At 55.8% G+C, this 21,394-nt stretch overlaps 1 protein-coding gene across 3 annotated transcripts; it reads right to left on the bottom strand.

The window, feature by feature from the left end:
• Positions 1–27: 27 nt before the first annotated feature.
• STARD3 (StAR related lipid transfer domain containing 3) lies at positions 28–21,177 on the bottom strand. Of its 3 annotated transcripts, none has more exons than XM_045488682.1 (15): positions 21,035–21,177; positions 9,115–9,387; positions 6,242–6,319; positions 5,778–5,855; positions 5,604–5,657; positions 5,092–5,209; positions 4,785–4,883; positions 4,508–4,560; positions 4,067–4,159; positions 3,367–3,429; positions 3,107–3,202; positions 2,667–2,746; positions 2,467–2,571; positions 1,257–1,350; positions 28–791 (listed from the first exon to the last, which is right to left on the bottom strand). In XM_045488682.1, the coding sequence occupies exons 2-15, from the start codon at positions 9,334–9,336 to the stop codon at positions 687–689; spliced, it is 1,338 nt and encodes a 445-aa protein (XP_045344638.1). In that variant the 5' UTR covers positions 9,337–9,387; positions 21,035–21,177; the 3' UTR covers positions 28–686. The 3 variants fall into 3 exon arrangements, with proteins under 3 accessions (XP_045344638.1, XP_045344639.1, XP_045344641.1); XM_045488683.1 differs by lacking the exon at positions 21,035–21,177 and adding an exon at positions 9,669–9,693; XM_045488685.1 differs by lacking the exon at positions 6,242–6,319 and having other exon boundaries at positions 21,035–21,167.
• Between the last annotated feature and the right edge of the window lie 217 nt (positions 21,178–21,394).

Below are 21,394 nucleotides of genomic sequence, written 5' to 3'. Positions count from 1 at the left end.
GCCAGGCAGGAGGGGCTGCTTTTTTTCTTTTTTTTTTTTTTTTTGAGTTTGTTTTTAATAATTGGCTCAAATTACAAAGGTCCCCAAGGAACCCGGGGGGAGGGAGAGAAACTGGGAGTGGCAGAAGTTCACTGCCAGCACCCACCCCCCTACCTGCCACCCGCTCCCCAACAAGTGCATATGGAAAAAGGTCCCAGACCCTTTAAATAATCCTAAAAAACCGTGGTGAGAAAGCAGGCAGATGAAGGGGCTCCTGCACCTAACACTGGCGCCAAGGCCCGCCCTGACCTCTGTCCTGCTCAGGGCCGTGGCCCTCCCCCATCAAGTCTGAGGCTCCCATTCCAGATCCTGCCCCTGGCTAGGTAGGGGACAGCAGGTATCTTCCTCCAGGAGGCAGGGACAGTCACTGTGTAAACATCAGCGGGACAGACCCCACTCGCCTCAGCAGCAGGGCCCTGGAGTCCAGATGCTTGACCTCACAACCTGCTCACAGCCATGGCTCCCAGGTCCAGTGAAGCACGGTGGAGGGTGGTAGCTTGGGGCCAAGGTGCTGCCACAGGAGGAAACCTCTTCCCGCTGCTTGAGGCCAGGTCTTCCGTGGGCAGCGGGAAGCTCCACTGGCCCCTTCTCTGGCTCTGAAGGCTGTGGTGACAGGACCCTGGCCTGCAGGGTGGCGAGGGGCATGGTTACGCCCGGGTGCCCAGCTCTCCGATGCGCTGCCGCAGGTGAAAGGCAAACTCAAACATGGTGGCTGCGAGGCTCTGGTGGATGAGGTACCGGGGCAGGCGGCCCTGCGGGGAGGTGGGAAGAAGTTCCAGGACGGCCTGTCCGCAGCAGGGGCTCCCCTCTCAACAACATGCGCCAGTGCGGGGGGGGGGGGGGTGGTGCTGGGGGGGTACCCCGGGCCAGAGCAGCAGGTGCAGGTGCAGCTCTGGAACACAGCCTAAGCCACCCTCTACCCCTCACCCCCGGCAGGAAGAACACGCTGTGCCGGGTCCTGGCACCAACCACACAAACAGACCTAGGAGGGGCTGGCTTGGCAGGCAGCCACTGCTCCTTGGGGCCTCCGGAGTCAGAGGTAAGGGGAGGTACAGGCCCTCCAGCGACTCAGGACGAGACCATCTTGATCCTGCCCCAAATTTTAGCTTAAGGAGGCAGTGTAGGTGAGGCCTTGAGCAGGATGGGAGACCCCAACGTCCCCCACCAAAGTCCCCGCTACTGTACCCTAGCCAGCCTTGCGGCCTCAGCAACCCCACCTTGAGATCTGTATTAAGGATCCAGATGAAGGTGCAGACTCGGGGGTTACTGGCCGACTTGAGCACGATGAAGCCCCCAGGACCATTCTCTCCCCTAAGAGAAAAGCACCATTGGGGGGGAACCTTGGAGCCAGGCAAGGCCTCTGACCCCACTCCACACTCCATTCCTGGCCCATCCTGGACTGGGGTGAAAGAGGGAAGGAGGCTACTGGTCTAGCAACTGCCACTCTGCCTGAGCAGGGCCCAGAACGGGTGTCCCAGAGGCTACAGAATACAGCCCTCTACCCCACCAGGTGACACTCGACTCCTCCTGCAGCGCGCCGATGTTGTGCACCCCCAGTGGCAGTGGTCATTTTCTCTGTCCAGGGATTCTCGGTCAGCTCCGGCTGTGAGGGGTGGGCTGTGCTCGCATTTCTCACCCCTGCCCAACTCAGGGAGCAATGCGGTGGTGTCAGGAGGGGGCGCTCTGGGAGGGGGTGCCCTCCTTGGCAGTGGGCAGGGCATGTCCTGTCACCAGTCACTTCCCTCACAGCTCCACTGAGAACTCCCAAGCTCACTCCGCGTACAAGGAAGTCAGCACCCAGAGAGGAAATAAGCCTGTTCATCACCCAGGAGTCTGGTGTGCCAAACCTCATACTCCACCAACAGTGCTCTCTGTGGAAGCCCAGGAAGGATGGGGAGAGTGGAGAATCAGGGAGGAGGCCACCTGCAGCACTGGGGTCTAAGGATAGACAGCAGGAGAACTGGAGGATGCCTTGGAACAGGCAGCAGGAAGACTGAAACTCCTCTTCCTCTGGGGGCACTTCCGAGCACTCTGGGGACCGGCAAGGCAGCGGGGACCAACTCTACTCAGGTAGGAAGGTCAAGCTCCAGAACACAGAACCTTCTGCTCAGGTCACCTGGACGGGCGCGACCTCATGGCTCCCAGCTCCCTTCCCCCGGACTGGTCCCTATCCCTGGAGCTGCCCTCCGGCCTGGGTGGTGTACTTCCAGCCATTAATCCCCCACACCCCTCCCCACCCCCGTCTCCAGGAGGCAGAGCAGATTAGCAGGACTCGGGGCTGAGTGGGGCAAAGCCCAGCAGGACAGGGGACAGGAAGGCGGCCTCAGCAGGAGAAAGCACCCAGCTGTACACACTGTACCTTCCCCTGTCCTCACAGTCACCAGGGGAGGGGCCAGCTGGGGTGACCCTGGCCAAGGCAAGGCTCACCTGACATATTTGTGTGTAGGGGGCTTGGCGCAGTGGGTAGTGGCGATGCCCGACGACAGGTATCGGTCTCTGCGCCGCTCGATGCGCCGCACGTTCACGAAGTCCCTGGGGAGCAGGAGTGTTAGACTGGAAGCAGGGAGCCAAGCCCAAGATCCAAGGGCAAGAGGTCTGCCTTAGAGGAGGGACTTGGTGGTGCTCACCTCGGGGAGACCACCCCGCCCGCGGCCCCCGAAGAGACATCGTAGGAGATGAGGGTGTTGTCCTCTACTCGCTGCAGGATCTAAAGGCCGTGAGGGGAGATGTGAAGTATGGCCCAGCCCAGGAAAATCCCAGTACCTCAGGGAACCCCCACACCAGCCTCCTCTCTGCCCAGGCCCTTTACGGAGAGCCACTTCCAGGCCTTGGGCTGGGCTTTCTCTGCATGCCCCCTCTCCATCTTCCTGACCCTCACCAGGAGGCACCGTTACCATCACACCCATTTTAAAGACCGGGAAGCTGAGGCACAGAGCAGTTCATGACATGACCCAGGTCCCCTGGGGTAACTGGTCGTGCTGGGGTATGACTGCACCCTAATCTGCCGTGTTGCTCTGCCTCTGCCCTGAGAGGTAGCCAGGCCAGGCCCCCCGGTTCTTCGGCTCACCTGGCAGGCAGTCACCGTCTTGTTCCACAGCACCATCCTCTCGGGCTGCAGGATCACCTCCTGGTACACCAGCTCCGCCGGGCAGGGCAGGAAGGTCTGGGGCAGGGCGGGCAGAGGGCTGGGTGGCGCCAGATGTGCTTGGACACATCAGCCCCTCCCTCTTGGTGGAGAGAAACCTGCCAGAAGGCAGGAAGCCCCTTCCTGAAGTCTTAGAGCAGGAGGCTCCAGGACACTCCAGCACACCTGCTTCCCTCACTCACCTTCAGGATGAATGTCTTCCCATGAAAGGGAACCTCAATGGTATACACAGTGTCCCCATACTCCTGTGGGAGTGACAGAAGCGTGACAGGGAGGTGGGTGGAGGGCATGGGGGAGGGCATGGGGGGGTGGGCTACCGGCAAAAGAATGGGCGACAGGGCAGGTTTTTAACAGCTTAGGGTAGAAAACTCCGGGAGTTTGGGAAAAAACAGTGGTTCTGACAAATGTCCAGCAATGAGCAGAGTAAGGCTTTTGATATCAAGTTAAAGGACAGAAGCACAGCTACAGCCATGTCTCCAGGCTGGCCAGGGCTGTTGAGAGGGACTGGCCAGAGAGAGGGACGGGGACGTGTCCCCCTTTTTCCAAGCTCCCTGCCATCTCTTTAGATAATGTTGTTTTGATCATGAAACAAAACACCAGACATAGGGCAGAAGCCTGGCTTCCCCTTCAAAGCCAGAGCTGAGTGAGGAGAGCTGCAGGGAGCTGAGGATGGGCGTGGGGCCACGAACAGGGGGAGGGGGCAGTGGAAACATCCAACCCAGCCCAACCTCCTGCCAGGTGGTGACCCCAGGGCCCAGCCCCCACTCCTGATGCAGGAATACGGTTCCAAACTGTGCAATTCTGAGGGCTTCTCAGGCCTCAGAAAAGCAAGCAAAACTCTCAACACACATGAGCAGGTTAGGTGGGAGAGAAGTTTCTTACATTGTTCTTCTCAAACTTCCAGTTCTCCTCCTGGGCCAAGATCTGGTCCACCACCGCCATGGCCTCCTTGCCCTGATGGATGTACTCCCGTTCCTGGCCAGGGATGAAAGGCATGGAGGGGTCAGCCTGAGGCCCATACCCTACCTTGTTCGTGGCCAGTTCTTTCTCTAGATACTCCACACACATGGAGTCTGGGTGGTCTCTCGGGCCCTGTGGGGTCCCCCAGGTGCTGTGGCTGCTCGCCTCCGGGCCCCAGGTATGAGGCAGACCGGTGGGCCTGACTGACGGTGAGCCAGACACACAGGTGCACGACGACTGGCATTCGGGCTGCCTGAGGTCCATGCTCTGCTGGGAAGGCCCTGCCCACCCTGGCTGAGCCCAGCACTGGCCCTTCTCTGAGGTGCCCACTCCAAAGGTCAGGCGAGGTGGGCAGCCAAATACCTGGGCAGAGAAGATTTTCTTCCCAAGGTCTTCATCTGATTCATTGTCAGACCCTGCAGAAAACAAGCACAGAGACATTAAGAAGGTGTGGGGACAGACTGTGGGGACATAGTGGGGTTCGGGCATAAGTGCAACGTTGAGGGGAGGACAGAAGTATGTGTAGAAGAAGGTTGCTCACTTTCCCCAGAGAGCCAACAGAAGGAACAGAAGGAACCCAGCCAACCCACTCCTCATAAAGACCCTCCCTGAAAGCAGTTCCCCATCCACCAGCCCTCACCTGCAAAGGATTCTGGGGGTGAATAGAACTGGCCCTCGGATAGAGCGCCAGAGAAGAGCAGGGGTCCTCGGGCGACAGCAGCCTGGGCAGCAAGATACCCTGGGGGAGCAGACATGGGCAGCCATTGTCCCAAAACAAGGGCAGTCATGCCTTAGCAGCCTGGGGTCCCCCCAACTCCAAGCTCATCTTTAGGCTCTTGGAGGCTGCTCAGAGCTGGCAAGATAGCTCAGAACTGGCTCTCATGCCTGAAAGTCTCCTCTCTTAGGGCTATGATGACCCTCACTGCACCCCTTCCCCCAGCACTCACATCGCTCCTCCTCAGCCTCCTGTGGTAGGACTTTGAAGTCAAGGAACCAGGTCTCCAACCAGGCAAGGACAAAGGAGACGATAGGGAGCAGGTAGCCGAATGCCCCTTTGCTGAGCAGCTGTGGAAGGACGGGGCTGAGCTCCACTGTAGGGGGGTCGCCCAAAGCCCAGAGTCCCCTCTTGGGGCTAGTAACTCTGGCATACACCCCATTCCTGGACCAGCTGCTTGGGGACCTCTGCGGCACACACCTCTGAGACAGATTAATGAATTCTGCAGCAGGATAAACTGAGGTTAGGCTAGCAGAAGGACTTTTTGTTCTTGGGGTTGTGGAGGGGCAGGTGGAAGAAGCCAGTGATGAGGATTCCTTGGAACTATCCAAGGACAGGATTCCCCCTCACCCCACCCTGACAACAGAGACAGACACCCAAAATCAGAGAAAGGGTCCCTTCTTAGGAGAAGCCCATCCCCCAGGCTAGAAACCCACCAGACCAGCCAGACCCTGAACCACTAACCTCAGAGAGGATGACCTTGACAATGAGGAATGCACTGGACACCAGTGTGGTGACCTGCCCAGGGGAGGAAGGAGGGAGAGAGGGCAAACAGGCTGGGGGGTGAGTCCTCCTCCATACCATCCCTTGCACCAGCCCCACCAGAGCCTGAAAGCTGTGGGGAAAGTGGCGTCTTACCGCAATCACCCACCAGTGCCGGAGCCTCAGCACAGCATAGCCCAGGAGCAGTCCCGAGAAGCGGAAGAAGGCCAGAACCTGGTTGGGGGGGGGGGGGGGGAGGGGAGCAGGACACAAGCCATCACAGGCAAGCCACGGCCCTTCCCCCTGCCCAAGGCTGACCTCCCCCAGGTTCCCTCTGCATGGGCATGCATGCCGTGGCAGCGAATGGTTGAGTCAGTGTTTCTCTGGGGACGACTTGGATGTGACCTTCTTAGACAGGGGTCTACTCTTCCCCTTTACGCTTGGGGCTCTCTGAAGGGAGAGCCTTGTTTAGGAAATTTCTGAATATTGAGAGCTCCCTGAGGATGGGAGCCAAGTCTCCTTGCTCAGATTAGGGTGTGTGTTGCAGAGAGAAGAGAAGCCAGCCAGGGAGTCCTGTCCCTGTGTCATCTCTGCCCCCAGGACCCCCTAAGTCCACTCACAAAGATGTCAAAGAAGGAAGTTTTAAAGTTGTAGTGGATGATCTCCTGCTCCAGGTTCTTCTGGATGCCTGTGTTGGTCTGGAAGAGGGAGATATGAACAGCTCTACAGGCAGAAACAAGTCCCCAGGGGTGCCCTCACCTCTGAGGATGGGGAGGAGACAGGGGGAGTGTGGAACCTGGAGATGCTGAGCCACTGCCCAAGGAGGGCCCCGAAACACCAAGGGAGCTCAGCCAAACTAACATCATTCATTCCTCCAAGCACCAGGCAACCTAGACAGGCAGGGCCTGGCTCCAGCAATGACATTCGAGGGCACAGTGCGCAGGGAGGGGGAGTCTTGGAGGCCCCAGGGCTGTGTAGGGGAGGCTACAGGCCCTGTGCAGGCAGGTAGGGCTGGCAGACTGGGCGCTGGGAGCCTGCCTCTCACAGAATCTCATCTCCCTCTCACCACTATGGGGCTCCATCTTCCCAGGCAACCATCCATCTGGGGCGGTGGGGGACCGGGGGTGAGCAGCGGTGTCAGACGGAGCCCCAGGTGGCAAATCAACTGATCAGGTTTGTGCTTAATGGGCAAAATCCATCATGGTGCTGGAGAGGATGCCCAGCAACGGAGACGGGAGTGAGCAGACTTGTCCTCACCCCTGTCCCTGCCCTAGTCACCCACACATTTTCAAGGGGAATCCTGATACTTTGGCTGGGCGGGGAGAGGATGTGGATGGACACTGAGAGCCAGACCACAGCCCGACTTCTCAGGAGGAATGGGGTGCCAGCCCCCTGGAGGACGGAGGACAGAAGGGGACTCCGGGGAGTGGAACCCAAGAGCCTGGAAGGTGAAGAGCCTTCATGACCACCTAGACTGGAGTTCCTAATCCCTGGCAGATGATCCAAATTGAAGTAGGGAGGCTTATTAAAGATACACATGTTCAGGCCACCGAATCTTAGATTTAGCTGAGCATCTGGAATTTTCATACAGTTCCCAGGTGACTCTGATGCTTAGAGCAGGAGCCAGTAGTCTGGGCAGCCGCCTCAATAACACGTGAAGGCCCCTACACGTCTCCACCATGTGCCTCTACCTCAAGACCACCCTGAGCCTCATGGAGTCTCACACACCACCCCTCACACCTGACACCCCACCCAACCCCACCCCAGCTTGGTCTTCCTCTTCCTCTTCCTCCTCAGACTGCTCCCTCTTGGGCCCCATAGCCCCCCCTGACCCCTAACAGTCGCCGTCCCTCACAGCTCTCCCTCTGCCTGGGCACGCGCAGAAGCTGAGGGCATCCTGACTCGAGGGACCTGAGTTCCAGCCCCTGCCAGTCTCTGGCTACGAGACCTCGCATGGGTGTTGCAACCCTCCTGGGGTCCTTACATCCAACACGCAACACCCAGTCTGTTAGAAAACTAAAAATATATATGCTCTAAACCAGGAAAATACAACTACAAAACCGAAAATTATCCCATTTTTAAATAAGTGTCTACCAAGTGAAACATTATGGCTAACTCCACTAATGCTTACAGTCCAGCATTCTGAACTTTTCATTATGTTTGAAAACAATTTTGAGATTAGATTTTTTTCTTGTTCTGCAAGAATTCCCAAGTATGTATAATGACTGCTGAGCTATTATAGCCAGTACATCTAGGTGATTTCAGAAGTAAAATTACAAAAGATTTTTTGGCTGTTTTCCGGAAAAAAAAAATATTTTGAATGAAGGCTGTGGGTGAATTTTAGTGCTTGCTTTGATGCTGGATGGGACCTTCAAAAAGAAGAATGCCTAAGACCTCAGAAGCTCTTCAAATGGCTCTGGACCTTGCTGGCCTCTGCTTTTTCATTGGCAGGATGGTCCTTATGGTCCCCCAGGGCTCAATCTTGTTGAAGGTGCCAGTTCATCTCTGTGCACAAAGGACAGTCACCCTCAGAGCCCTCCACCTCCACACGCCCAGAATCAAATTTGTCCTCTCCACCCCTAAACCAGCCCCTTCCCCAAACTCCTCACTTCTATCAACAGTCATCCTTTTTCTGTCACTGAGCCTGAGACCTGGAGAAAGGGCACCTGCCATCCTGAACTCTGACCCATTCTGCAGAAGGAAAACAAGGGAAGGCTCAGAGAGGCGGAGTCCCCTGCTGAGGTCCCACAGTGAATACAGAGGAGGAGCCAGGACTGACTGAGCCTGGGATGCTTTGCTCCCACAGCTCCTGCCTCTGTGGTTGGGGCCTGCTCTACCCTGTTGGTGCCTGGAGATCAGGTCCCACAAAGCTGGCCAAGCACTGCCCAGGGGGAGGAGGGTAAGGACCCGGCACTGAGAGGCAGCTCCATCTCCAGGCTGCTAAGTGGCATCTCACCAGCCGGGAGAGGCCAAACTGGGGGGCACCGGAGGAGTGTCCAAAATGGAGAAAGAGAGAGCTAGGAACCATTGAGAACTGGGAGTTTTCACTGGTTTGCTCCCCCACCGCACCCCCTGCCTTCAGCACAGTGCCTAGGATACAACAGGGCTTTGAAAAATGTTTGTTGAATGAATGAATGAATGGAGCCAGAGAGCAACATAGCGCAAAAAAAGACAAAAGTTTCAATAGTCCAACCAGAGTCCACTGGGCTGTCTCCTCCTTTCTCAAGAGTGTCCACTAGAGGGCAGGTTGGCACGGAGGTCGAGAGTGTGAACTCTGCAGCCTGAGGGTCTGGGTTCAAACGCTGCCCTCCTTCGCACACTTGCCGAGAGAGCCTAGACAAATGACTCAAGCCCTCTGAGCTCCCAGCTATTCTGATCTTCCTGTTCTTCATCTTACCTGGAAATCTGTCCTGCTAGAGAGGCAACCCTCCCAGACAGCTGGTGCAGCAGCTAAGGCCCGGATGACCCCCGCCCCAGCCTTGGCCCCACTCACGTTCAGTTCAATGATCCAGAGCAGGGAGATGAAGAGCAGGTCGAAGGTGACAAAGAGACAGAAGGTGCGGCGGACATCAGAGATGGCTCGGCGCTTCTCTGGAGGTGGGGGGAGAAAGTGGGAGGAGAGGCCCTGGGAGTGGGACAGTGATGAGCTGAGGGAGGCCACGGCCGGCAGGCTGCGCTCCAAGTCATGGGCCAGCTCCCCAGACAGTCTGTTCATCCTGGTGGGCCCCCACCTCAAGGTGGGGAAGGCGGGGCCTCAGCTGCAAGGCTGGGGAGAAGCAGGGCAGCTGGGTCAGGTCACGCGTGTCTTGTGTCAGGGGCGTGGAGGTCCCATTAACCTCCTTCATCCCTTCACACACAGCCCCAGGGACCCCATTTGCTCCCAAACACATCTGCCCCCTCTCACATCTCAACCCCCTAGCAGCCCAAGGCCCTCCCAGCCCAAATTCTCTCCTGCAGCCCCACTTCTGGGCTGGAGGGGTTTGAGCATCCCTCTCTCTCGGCCCTCCTCACCAACCCCCGGTAAAGCCCAGCGGCCCCACGGTTCACCCTTGGAGGGCTCTGGGGTCCTCCCCACTGCTTGAGGGCACAGCCTGCTCCTGCCAAGCCCAGCCCTGTGGTTCAGCCTCCGGTCCTGTCAACAGCCTCTCGGCCTGCCCCCACCCCCAGGAGAAGAGGGCCCCAAGCTCTGTTCTTTGTTTGCCAAGCACAAAGCCACATTCCCTCCCAGCAGCCAGCCCTACCCTCCCACCCCCTAATCCATGGCAACTGGGAGGGACTTCCTAGAGCAGTGTCTCCGTCTCCGTCTCCGTCTCCGAGTGCTCTGCACTGGGACAGCGGCTATGGAGAAAGGACATCTTGGTCCCTTCTCTCTAGCTCCACCCCACCACCCCCATGTCAGGCCCAACACCATCCTCTAGCCTGGCCATTACAACTAGCCTAGCGGGCCAGTCTCCAGGCTGCCTCTCTCACCCTGTAACAACACTTCTTGCACAGCCAGAGAAAGGCTTTCCAAACACTGATCACACCCTGCCATTCCCCGAGCCCTCCAGTCCAGGCCCTGCCAGCTCTTCCAATGGCTCCTCGCACAAGGCAGGCAGGGCTCGCCCCCAGCGCCACCCTGGCCTTCTTTTAGGTCCCTCAATGTGGCAGCCTGGTCCTGCCTGGGGCTTTGGACCTAGCTCTCCCTTCCCCAGTCCTTCCAAGAAGCAGCTCAAAAGACCTCTCCTCAGAGCCCGCACCCTCCTGCCCCCAGTCACAGTGTCTTGTCCTGTTACGGGGCTTCACATTCTTCCCTCCGTGAACTCGTCACTACCCAAAATGGTCTTATTGTTTTACAAACCCTACAGGTACGGGGCTTTCACCTGACTGGTAATTGCTGTCTCCTGGCGCCTAGCACGATGCCTGGCACCTAGTGGATGCTGGACTGGCTGCTGAACAAATGGGGGCTCCAGGGGGTCTCCTGGTCCTCAGCTCCCTGCTACGCAGCAGAGAAATGGGGCAAATCCTGAAGAGGGGAAGAACCAGCCACTGCCCGAGGCTAGGCCAGAGCTCCACTGCCTACAGAACACTGTGCCCTCGGTTGTGTTTCATGCCCACACGGGGCAGGATGGGTCCTTCCACATTACAGGTAAGGCAGCCAAGACTGAAGGGTGAATGGACCCACCCCTTACCTGTCTGTGAGACCATGGAGCTGAAATTCTTATGAATGCTAGAGGCAGAGGGCCTCGGAGCACTCCCTCCCTGCCACACGGCCCCCAGACCCAAGGTCTCTACTCCACCAACGTGCTGGCAAGGAGCCTGAAGAGGTCCTGTTGCCTGGGTAGGGCGCACAGCATGGTCGGTGCCTTACACTTCTGCTGCTCCATCACAGTCTCCCTGAATCTTCTCTCATGCCAGCACCAGGGGGCAGGTTTGGGGGCCAGCGAGAGGGGAACCCTAGATAATTGGTCTCTGATCCTGGGACGGCAAGATCTAACCAGTCTCCCCCCTTATCTGTTATCATTTCATACCTTTGTTATGTCTACTACTGGCCGGGGCCCTCAATCTATCAGGTCCCAAACAAGCTCCCCATTTGCGACAGGGAGGAGACTCTGACCAAGCCAGTTTGTCCATCCCTCTGCCTCTGCGCAAGCCCCAATGGACAGGAGCTGACTGTTCTCAACAGAGGCACCCGGCCCAAGGCCACCCCTAATACCACACTACTGGGGTTGCCGTGCCCAGCTCATCTGGTACTGAAGGAAAGCTGAGCGTAGCTCTGGCAGGATGCAGTAAGAGAGGGATGTGACAGGCCACCGGCAATGACACCTATCCCCAACATCCATCCACCGGACCTGGTGCCAGACTGAATGCTCAGCGCATCTCTCACCATGACAGGGCCGCAGCTCCAGGGCAAGTGACATTTCCTGGTGTCTAATAGCCCTCTTGTCTGCTGCCAGACCTGTCTCCATCTCTCTTCCTCCTTCCTTCCTGTCTCTCTCATAAACTACTTTTCTGTCTTTGTGTCTCTGTGCCAGCCCCCATCTCCCCACTTCATGTCTATCTTTCTGGGTCTTCCTAAGTCTCTCCCCTCTGTCTCTCTCCACCACCATCACCTCAGTCTCCCTTGAAAGTCTCCCTTTCCGCCTGTGTGTGTGTGTGTGTGTGTGTGTCTCGTCTTCCCTATCTGCTCCTCTCCCTCTTCTTGAGTCACTGCAGGGTGCTGTGGCTTCCCTATTCCCAGCTGCTCCCGAGTCTGTCTGGCATCCCCCCGGCTTTCTCCCTCCCTCCCTGGGGACAGGACTCGGGTGGTGGCAGCGTGGTGTGAGATGCCACTGGAGCGGCAACAGCACCGACACTCACACATGCAGACATCCTTGTTGAAGCAAGAGACACAGATGGGGGAGAGCACAGGTGTTGGGGGAGGCCGGAAGAGCTGCAGACACAGGGGAGTGTGGGAGCCACGCACGAGGCCTCTGAAGCAGGGCTGGGGGCAGCCGGCCAAGAGGCAGAGACAGGGGGCTTCTACATCACCCTCCCCTACGAAAGCTGCTCAGAGTCCAAAGTAGAGTAGAAGGAGCACCAGTTGGGAATGAAGACCTGAGCCCCACTCTTGGGACAGCCGTTGACCCCGAGTAACTGAGCCAGTCCTCACAAGCCCCTGCTGCGTTACCTGGGGGAAAAAGTCAGTGATTTTTTTAAACCCCCTTCTTCAAGCAAGAGAAACTTAAGAAAAAAAGAAAAAAGAAAAGAAAACCCTACTTGGAACCTTAATAAACAAGAAAGATAAAAACAGACTGTTACAGGTCCTGCCACAGAAGGTGCCACAGAGAGCCTCACTTGGCAGCCTTTCCTGGGTCACCCTGGAGGCACCTCCTTGGGCGCAGTTTGAAAACCGCCCACTCAGATGACTTCAAAAGATCTTTGAGCTCCGTCAGACTGCCTGCCAGTCCAAGAGGTGAAAACCATCTTGGCCTGGAACTGCCCTTAACGGTCCCCAAAGCACTGTTCTCTGCCCCCCTGGCCCTGCGGGTGGAAGGTGGCAGCTGCGAGCGGAACAGTGAGGCCTGGCCTCCCCCACACCGCCGTGCCCACCGTCCTGATGAGGGGGAGGCAGGAATGAGTGCTGTGGGCCAGAGACTGCACGGCTGCCGCCCAGGCCCATGGGAGCAGCAGCCCCTGCTGAGCCCAGCCTCTGCAGTCACCTCTGCTGTCCTTGCTCCCTGCCCCGCCCACGTGCCTGCACAGGTGTCTGGAGTGGAGCGGCACGTTATGGCGTGAAGAAGTCCGTCCGGGACGGACAGAGCAGACTTGACACTCACCCACTGTGTGTTTTAGGGGAAGCGGAGCTGCTAAGGCTTGGGCACGGGGGCAAGGAAATGGGAGGCTTTATCATCCCCGGTAAGGGAAGGAGGGGTGAGGGGAAGAGGCAGGCCACTGGGCACAGTGGATTCCTCCAGCTCTTGCAGCTCCTGAGGCAAAGGGGAGGGGCAGGCACAGCCCCCAGGGCCTGCCAGGCCTTCTCTTACCCTAGGAAATGCCAGTATTGGCCAGACTGAACGAGGAGCTTTTGGGTAGGGTCCCAGACTCAGGACAGACAACGGCAGGCAGCTGACATCATGGAAAGGAAGCTGGACCCTGAGGTCAGGGTTCAAATCTCAGTCTGCCTTTAGAAGCTGTGCAACCTGGAGCAAACGTAACCGTCCTGACACTCCGTTTCTTCAGCTGCATTAAATAAAGCCAATGTTAATATATTTAATGCCTTAGAACTATATCCTAAAATGATTGAAATGGTAGATTTTATGTTATGTATATTTTACCACAATAAAAAAAAGCAACGATTATTACTACCTAGTCCTAGGGCTGGCATTTCTAGAAGTGTCAGAAGTATGGTAGGTGCTTGGTCAGTGGTGGCTGAGATGGAACAAGTAACTGGCAAGGTCATTCAGGTAAGAGGAAAAGTGTGTGGGGGGGGGGGAGGGTGCTTATACACTACAGCGACATGTAATGAAATCACCCAAAAGGCCTGGTTCAAATGTGAGCTCTACAAGTCCTCTCAAAGGTGACCCAGAGCAAGCTTTCTTAAGCCTAAAGTCTGGGTCCCCTACCTGTGCACAGAATGGGCCAAGTCATTCCAGCTCCAGGCAAAGGTGAACTCCCAGGCTGGGGGCGGGGGCAGGAAGCGGGGGACTGTCCTTGCTCCCTGCACAGGCTCTCTGAGGAAGTGCCAGTGGTGCCCAGTACCCCCTGCAGTTCCAAGCTCCGTCCCTTCAGTCACCCCCAGATCCCCATTTCCACAGCTCTTAGGGGACAGAGGCACAGATGAGGTCCTTGCCAGCTCTCAGTCACAGCCCAGACCACAAGCTCCAGTCACCTCTCTGCAGCTCGAAACCCAGACTGCCTGCAGTTCCTGGCTGGCGTTTCCTGGCCAAGACAAGTCTTCAATTTGAGCAATGCCACTTATTCACTGTACAAGCCTCAGAGGCTACATCTGGAAACTGGGGACAATGGTCTTGACCCTGGGCTATCGGGGGCATCAAAGGACACAGTGATGCACACGAAGTGCCTAGAACGGTGTCTGGCTCCACAGAGTAAATGCTCACTAGACGTTAGCCACTGCCACCACTGCCATCTGAGTTTCCTTGCCCTTTCCCAAGCCCTGACCTCCAACAGTGGCCTGGCCAAGCTGTACCAGGCCCAGTGAGAGCTTATTCCACAAAGCTATGCTCTGTGGCCCCAGGGAAGGAAGACCAAGTCTCATCTCTATCCAGAAATGACCCACATTTCTGGGCAGTGTGGCTTCTCCAAACCTTCTCTTGAGGCCGATGGGACAGTGGACACAGGCTCTCAACACCTCCCTCACCCCATATTCCTCAGGAAATATGAGCACTAGCCCCCACTGGCCATGGAGGCTTCCCAGTGGAGTCCCTTTCTCCATACAAATCAGGAGGAATCAGTAAGGCTGAGAAAGGACTGGACTCCAAGCTTAGAGAAGTTTCGAACCCTGGATTCCTGCTTTACTATCCCCGGACTTCTCTGCGCCTTAGTTTTCTCCCATGTGAAGTGGGGATAACAACAGCACCTACTTCTTACAGGTATTAAAAGGATTACATGACTTGTTCAATGCAATGGCCTAGGACAGTGCCTGACACAGAAAGATCACTGCATAAGGATTAACTAGTATGACATCCCTGCCTCTTCTTTAGAGGAAGACACAGTCTTGAGCTCTGACGGCCTCCATGAGATGGCTTTAAGCCGGAACTGGGGCTGTTCTGGGTCAAGTTCCCCATGTAATGCCCAGGTTAGTGGAGAATCCAGAGACAGGCAGGAGGCCAAGGCTCTGGGTGTGGAAGAGAGTTGCCCTAGCCTGTGTCCTGCCACTGGCCAGCCTGGGAGGGAGCTGGTTCAGGGAGGCCAGGATAGCAGATCAAACAGGACTGCAGACCATCCTGATGAGCCAACACATAAGAAATACATCTGGCCTAGCACTGGCCTGTGATGGCACCCTGCAGCCACCCCTCCTTTACTCGTCACACTCCCCACCAGGAGCTGTAAAGATGAGGAGTTGGAGGAGGCAGAAGGTTGCAGAGGCCTGCCCACAGTCCCCCAGCCAGGATGGGGTAGAGCTGACCCCGGGGGTTTCTGCTGGCCAGGAAGCCAGGTGTCAAAAGACCCCGAAGAACTTTATGGCCAACCAGTGAGGGCTTGTGGAGAACCCGGCACCCTCCCCTCCATTTCCAAACCATCAGCAAATCCTATTGGCTCTTCCTTCAAAATCCATCCAGTATCTGCCCACTGTTCACCACTACCACTACTGTCACCCTGTCCTAACCATCACCCCTCATCTGCCACAGCTTCCTGACCACTTCCTTGTCCTCATCCCAAGTCTGTTCTCAACACAGCAGCCAGAGGGATTGTGGTAAAAGTCAGACCAGACCTCCCCAATGCCCCAAACCTTCGATGGCTTCCAGTTCACCCTGAGTAAAGGCCAAAGTCTCCATCCTGGCCTACAAGTTCCCTCTTCCCCTGGTCTATTCCCCTGAACCCTCTGGTCCAGCCACACTGGCCCCTCTCTGTTCCTTGGATACCTCAAGCATGCTCGCACCCCAGAATCCTTGCACCTGCTGTCCTGTCTGAAGCTCCTCCCCTATAGCCCCCACCCTTCATCCTCTTACCCTAATTTACTCTTCTTCACAGCGCTTATCACCCTAGACATATTCTAGGTTTACTGGTCTGGGTTCACTGCCTGTCTCCTCCCACCAGAATACAAACTGCACAAGGGTAGAAACTCTCCATACTTTGCTCAGTGCTGTGTGCCCAGCACCCAGAATGGCACCAGGCTCACAGAAGATATTCAGGAAATGTGCTGAACAGCTATTTACACCTTTCCCTACAGGGGTGTGAGCACAGGTACACAGGTACACAGTCACACCCAGCCCTGAAGGAGCAGCCCCTTCTGGTCGAGACTGTTTCTCCTGGAGCTGGACTCCACCCTCTGCTGGTGTCTCACCCCACTTAAGAGTCCAGGCACCTTCTCCACCAGCAGGCAAGGGGAACTGGCACCCTGGACACCAACTTTCAGGGAAAAGGCTGGAGGTGAACTAAGTTCCTTGGATAGCAAAGGTCAAGAAGAAAGGATGTGCTCCCTTAGAAAGACTCCAGTCCTCCTCTCTTGCTATGGGGGTTGATCCCTGTCCCGTTCCCCTGACACTTTCCTGACCACTGGCTGCTCCCAGGACACACCATTGCCGGCAGGTCTCCCTTCCGTGTTTTCTCATTCTGGAATGACCTCACCCCTGGGCTTTCCCACCCCAGCTCTCCCTCACCCTCCAGGCTTCCCCAACCCCAGCTCTCAGGACTCTGGCTCAGTACTTTCCTTATCAAACAGCTAGACTTGAGCCTCAAAGTCATTTTTCTTGAATGCTTTAGGCCTGGGTCACAGTGTTTTGCCATGGTACATGTCTAAGAAGTTAACTGATCTCCACCCTGGAACAGGTGAAAGGGCATGAGTCTGGGGACTGAGCATCAGACCTGGAGTCAAAAGCCCAAGGCCATTCCTGGGGCACCTGAGTGGCTCAGTCAGTTGAGCGTCTGACCCTTGATTTCAGCTCAGGTCATGATCCCAGGGTCATTAGATCAAGTCCTGCCTCAGGCTCTGTGCTGTGCATGGAGCCTGCTTAAGATTCTCTCTCCCTCTCCCTCCCTCTCTCTCTCTCTCGCTCTCGCTCTTTTTCTCTCTCTCGGGGAGCCTGAGTGGCTCAGTCAGTTGAGCGTCTGGCTTCGGCTCAAGATCTTACGGTTGACAGGTTCGAGTCCCGCATTGGGCTCTGTGCTGACAGCTGGGAGCCTAGAGCCTGCTTCTGATTCTGCGTCTCCCTCTTTCTCTGCCCCTCCCCCACTCATGCTCTGTCTCTCTCTGTCTCAAAAATAAATAAACATTAAATTTTTAAAAATGAAAAAAAAAAAAAAAAAGATTCTCTCTCACCTCCTCTGCGCCTCTCCCCTGCTTGCTCATGCTCTCAAGGAAAAAAAAAAAAAAAAAAAAAAGCCCAAAGCCATTCTTCATTAGGCTGTGAGCCCTTGAGTAAATCACTCAGTCTCTCTAAACCTCAGTTTCCTCATCTATAAAACGGGGATAGTACAGAGACCACTTCACAGAGGTACTGAAAGGATTAGAAATAACACACGCAAAGTGTCTATGCTTAATTAACAGCAGCTATTACTACTATTAGGAGCCATGAGACAGTGTTAGAGGCAGGGTCCTGGGCCAGGCATGTACACACGGCACTCTGCCCAGACTGAGCGTCCCATCTGTGCTGCTGGATGGAAGGATGAGCCTGGCCGCAGAGAGCTGACCCAGGATGGCACATATTAGGCTCTACTGTACTTCAGGGCTCAGTGGCCTGTGCCATCAGCCCTGGCACAGTTGGCTTATTGGCCCCCACTCTGTCCCACCACTAGAGAGTTTGCGAAGTTTTCTAGAGAAGGAAGAGTTTAAGGAGAGGAGAACACAAACCAGGCTCCATTTCTCCTTTCCTTCTGGGGAAGTGGAAAGGGGAAGAGTCGAGCCAAAACAGAAACTACATTCATCACTTTACAGTGCCCCCTCCAGCCCGGACATTCTGATGGTACACTTTACTGGAAAACCTTAGCAGGCTAAGATCTACTCAGCTGTCCTGCCCCGTCCACATGCCAGGCCCTGTTGAATGTCGGGGATGCCCTGGCCTACTCAGGGGCTGGTGAGTCAGGCCCCACCACACCCTTAGTGCTACTGGATAAAACTTGGGAGCTAATGAGGTCAAGTTCTCAAGGTCAGCCTGGAAAGGGCCAGTCATCTTCCGGGAGAGATCTCAGTCCTATCAGCCCACTCAAGGGAAGGTCCCACAGGCAGAAAGGAGTTCAGCACAGACCCCTCCCAGCACCAGCTCTGACCAGACAAAAGCCAGGGTCAGCCTTTCCCTCTCCAGAAAAGGTTCACAGGGATACACAACTGGTCAGATGGGATGCCTTGCTTGTCCCCTGTCCTATAGACACGGCAGCTGCCCCTTTGGGGGCTGGGACCTGGAGGCAGCTTCTCAGAGACAGCTGTAGACCTGGAGTCAAGAGACAGTTCTTGAAGTTCCTGCTGAGTGACTTCCCCTGAGTCTCAGCTTCCTCATCTGTTAAATGGAGCCAACAATCTCTACCACTCAATGGAACAAGTATGAGCTGCCAAATACACAGGACTTTTGGTCTCACCCACACCTCCTCCCCAGTTTGGTGTGCAAGAGCTCAGTCTAATGCAGCATATGAACTGAGAACCTATAACATGCCAGATACTGTGCTAGTCCCTGGAGATGTTTAGGGGTTCTGGGTCTGGTGAGAGAGGCTAACATAAATAAAACACGGTGCCATACTGTAATCAGCACTTTCAGTGAGGAACAAACAATGGACTGTGGGCTCTCAGAGAAGCATCTGACCCAGGTTGGAGTGGGTGAGGTTGGGAAAGCCACAAAGAGAGGAGCCATCTGACCCAGGCCTTGAAGAATCCGCATCTACCAACCACAGGCAAGGAAGATGAGCATTCCAGGTAGGCAAAGGCCCAGACTCAGGTCTAAAGCATAGGCCCAGCCCACAGGCTTTTAAGCTGACTACCCCAGGGGGCCTGCCCCAAACACCAGGCACCAGGCCTTCACACCTCTCCTGGGCGTGGTCCCCACAGGCTCCTAAATCCAGGAGACACTTCTTCGTGGTCAAGCAAGAAAAGGAATCCCCAACCTCAGCAGAGGAGGCTGCCTCTGCCCTCTTGCCCACCTTAGCCCTCCCCCTGAAAGGGAGCCAGGTGCCCATTCTCTGAGTCCACCCTGGTCTCTACCTCCCTTTGGTAATTTCATCCTCTTGCTCTAAGGTCCCTCACTAATTGTCTGCTCCTCTGGGAAGCCATTCTTGGCCCTCCTCCCCATGGGTTCCCAGAGCTCTGTGTACATTTCTCTAGAATTAATGCTTGCCATGTAACAGTCATTCACTTCCCGAGTCATTTCCTGAGCAGACTAACATCAAGTCTGGGTTTTTTCCATTCTTGAATCCTCACTCAATAAATCCAGAGCCTGCCCCCAATGCCCTCCACCCCAGCATTTTATTTATTGACAAAAAGCCAGGCTTTGGAGTTCTGGAACAGAATGAGAAGTAAGCCACATCAACTGTTCTCAAGCAATTTAAGAAATTAAAAATGATAACCACCGCTCTAGAATGTTCTTATATAAGCAGTAACGGTTAAGGTTTATTTATTGAGCATTCACATGCTATTTTAAGCTCTACACATAATTTCATTTAATCCTCACGGTAACTCTATGAGGTAGGCACACTGCTATCTCCATTTTACAAATTAGGAAACTGGGGCGCTTTCTTCATCTAAGTCATAAAATAGTGTCAGAACCCACAAAGTCTGATTCGAGAGTCTGTTTGCTCAACCACTGTTCTACTACGGACAGGGTGTTGTAGGGACACAGGGGGTTGGTGTTAAGTCTTGGACACAAGGGTAGATGGAAGGAAGTCTACCCAGAGGTGGTACTGTCTGAGCTGAGCACTGAGAAGGACAAGTAGAAGGTAGCCTGGCAGAGAAGAGAAGGGGCTTCCCAGACAGAGGGGCTGGTATGCAAAGGCAAGGAGACACAAAATTGCAAGGTGTGGGCAGGCAGCTGCATGTTATTGGACTTTAGGGTGCACATAGGAGACCGGCAGGAAAGAGGTCAGAACCCAGAGAGCTCTGTAAATAGTGCTAGGGAATCAGCCTTTTCCTCACAGCAATGAGAAGCCAACAAAGGGTTTTAAGCAAGGAAGTAACACTATGAGACTTGTGTTTTAAAAGGATCACAAGAGTTAGTTTGGAGTCTGGGTTGCAGGCAGCCACGACTGGAGGTTGCTAGCAAGCCACTGCGGTTATCCTGGTGACAAACACATCAAGGTGGTCACAGAAGAGATGGAGGCCCAGGATCACGTTTGAAGCATGTTCAGGAAGTTGGCCGGACTGGGTCACCCCACTGATGTGGGAATTGAGGGAGAAGAGGAACTGTAAGATAATTTCCCGTTTCTCGCTGGGATGGGATGGCAGAGGAAGAACGCGCTTGCAGGGAAGGAGACCAGTTGAAGTGAGCTCCCGCCGAAGTGGAGCTGTCCAACTGGTAGCTGGATGGCCAAGTCTGGGGCGCCAAGGAGGGGCTGCGCTGAAGAAAGAAGTCGATCTGAGCGCCTATTGGGCCTTTAGGTGGTGTAAAGCTGAAGCCATGAGAGTGGATGAGACCATCAAAATTCAGTGTATAGTGGGGGCTGGGCAGGAGAAGAGAATGTGAAACGGTACTTCTACTGTCAGAACAGTAGGAAGAAAATAAGGAGATGCTGACGCGGAGGACGCCAAAGGGGGCGGGGTGTCAATTATATCAATTAGGAACGAGTGTCACTGGTGTTATGCACCTCTAAGAACTCAAGAAAGATTCTTTAAAGGGCCCTTTTGATGTCAGTTAGGAAGTCATACACTGCCGTTTTCAAAGGAAGTTGGGGTAGACCGGATGACAGCGAGACGCATACCTGCTGGAATGTATATTTTCTTCCTCTTTCAAAGACCCTGACCCCTGCCCACATCCAACTCCTGCCCCCTAAAACCCAGATTTCGTCCCTCGCCCCTCCCTTCACAGTGGAGAACGAGGCTCGGGAGGACAATCGCGGACGCCCTCCCCGGGCGCTCTCGGGTGGGCGGGGCCGAGGAGGGTCGGCGTCGGAGCCCCCAGAACCCCGCGTGGGGCGGAGCGAGGCCGAGCAGAGGAAGGGGGCGGAACCTGGGACGCCGAGGGTGTGGGAAGGGTCGGACGGAACCAACAACGGACACTAGGCAGAGAGGTGGAATCCGCTGGCAAGACACAGCCCTCGTACCACCCGACCCCAGTGACCTCCCCCGGACCCACCTGCTCCATGTCAGCCACCGACCGTGCTCCTCCAGCCCCAGCCGCAGCCAACCCCGCAGCCCGGGCCGGGCCTCCGAGCGGAACTGGATCTCCCGGCGGCGGCGCCGCTTCCGCCGCTGAGCCCGCCCCACAGAGCGAACAGGGACGTGCGTAGACGTGCAGCCCCGCCCCTTCGCCTCAGTCTCCGCCCCCAAGCCCTGGGGCCCCGTCCCGAGAGCCGGAAGCGGGGACTGCTTAAGAGGTCTTAACGGTTGGGGAAATGGGAAAGAAGCCCAGGGGCATCATCATTGTTGGGCCCCAGAGGCCTGGTACTGTGGGGAAAAAAGGGGAACTTCCTGAAGGGAGGTCTTTGGGGCTAGG

This window comes from Leopardus geoffroyi, chromosome E1, assembly GCF_018350155.1.
Source record: "Leopardus geoffroyi isolate Oge1 chromosome E1, O.geoffroyi_Oge1_pat1.0, whole genome shotgun sequence".
NCBI classification, from domain to species: domain Eukaryota; kingdom Metazoa; phylum Chordata; class Mammalia; order Carnivora; family Felidae; genus Leopardus; species Leopardus geoffroyi.
This window is presented reverse-complemented; position numbering and strand designations above follow the sequence as displayed.

Bases quoted from the DNA above. Each gene is read 5' to 3' on its own strand.
- STARD3 (XM_045488682.1), bottom strand. From the start codon at position 9,336: ATGAACAGACTGTCTGGGGAGCTGGCCCATGACTTGGAGCGCAGCCTG. The intron at 4,160-4,507 runs GTATTTGGCTGC...ATCCCTGGCCAG, and splicing joins AGAAAATCTTCTCTGCCCAG to GAACGGGAGTACATCCATCA. The intron at 2,747-3,106 runs GTGAGCCGAAGA...CACGGCCTTTAG, and splicing joins AGACGGTGACTGCCTGCCAG to ATCCTGCAGCGAGTAGAGGA.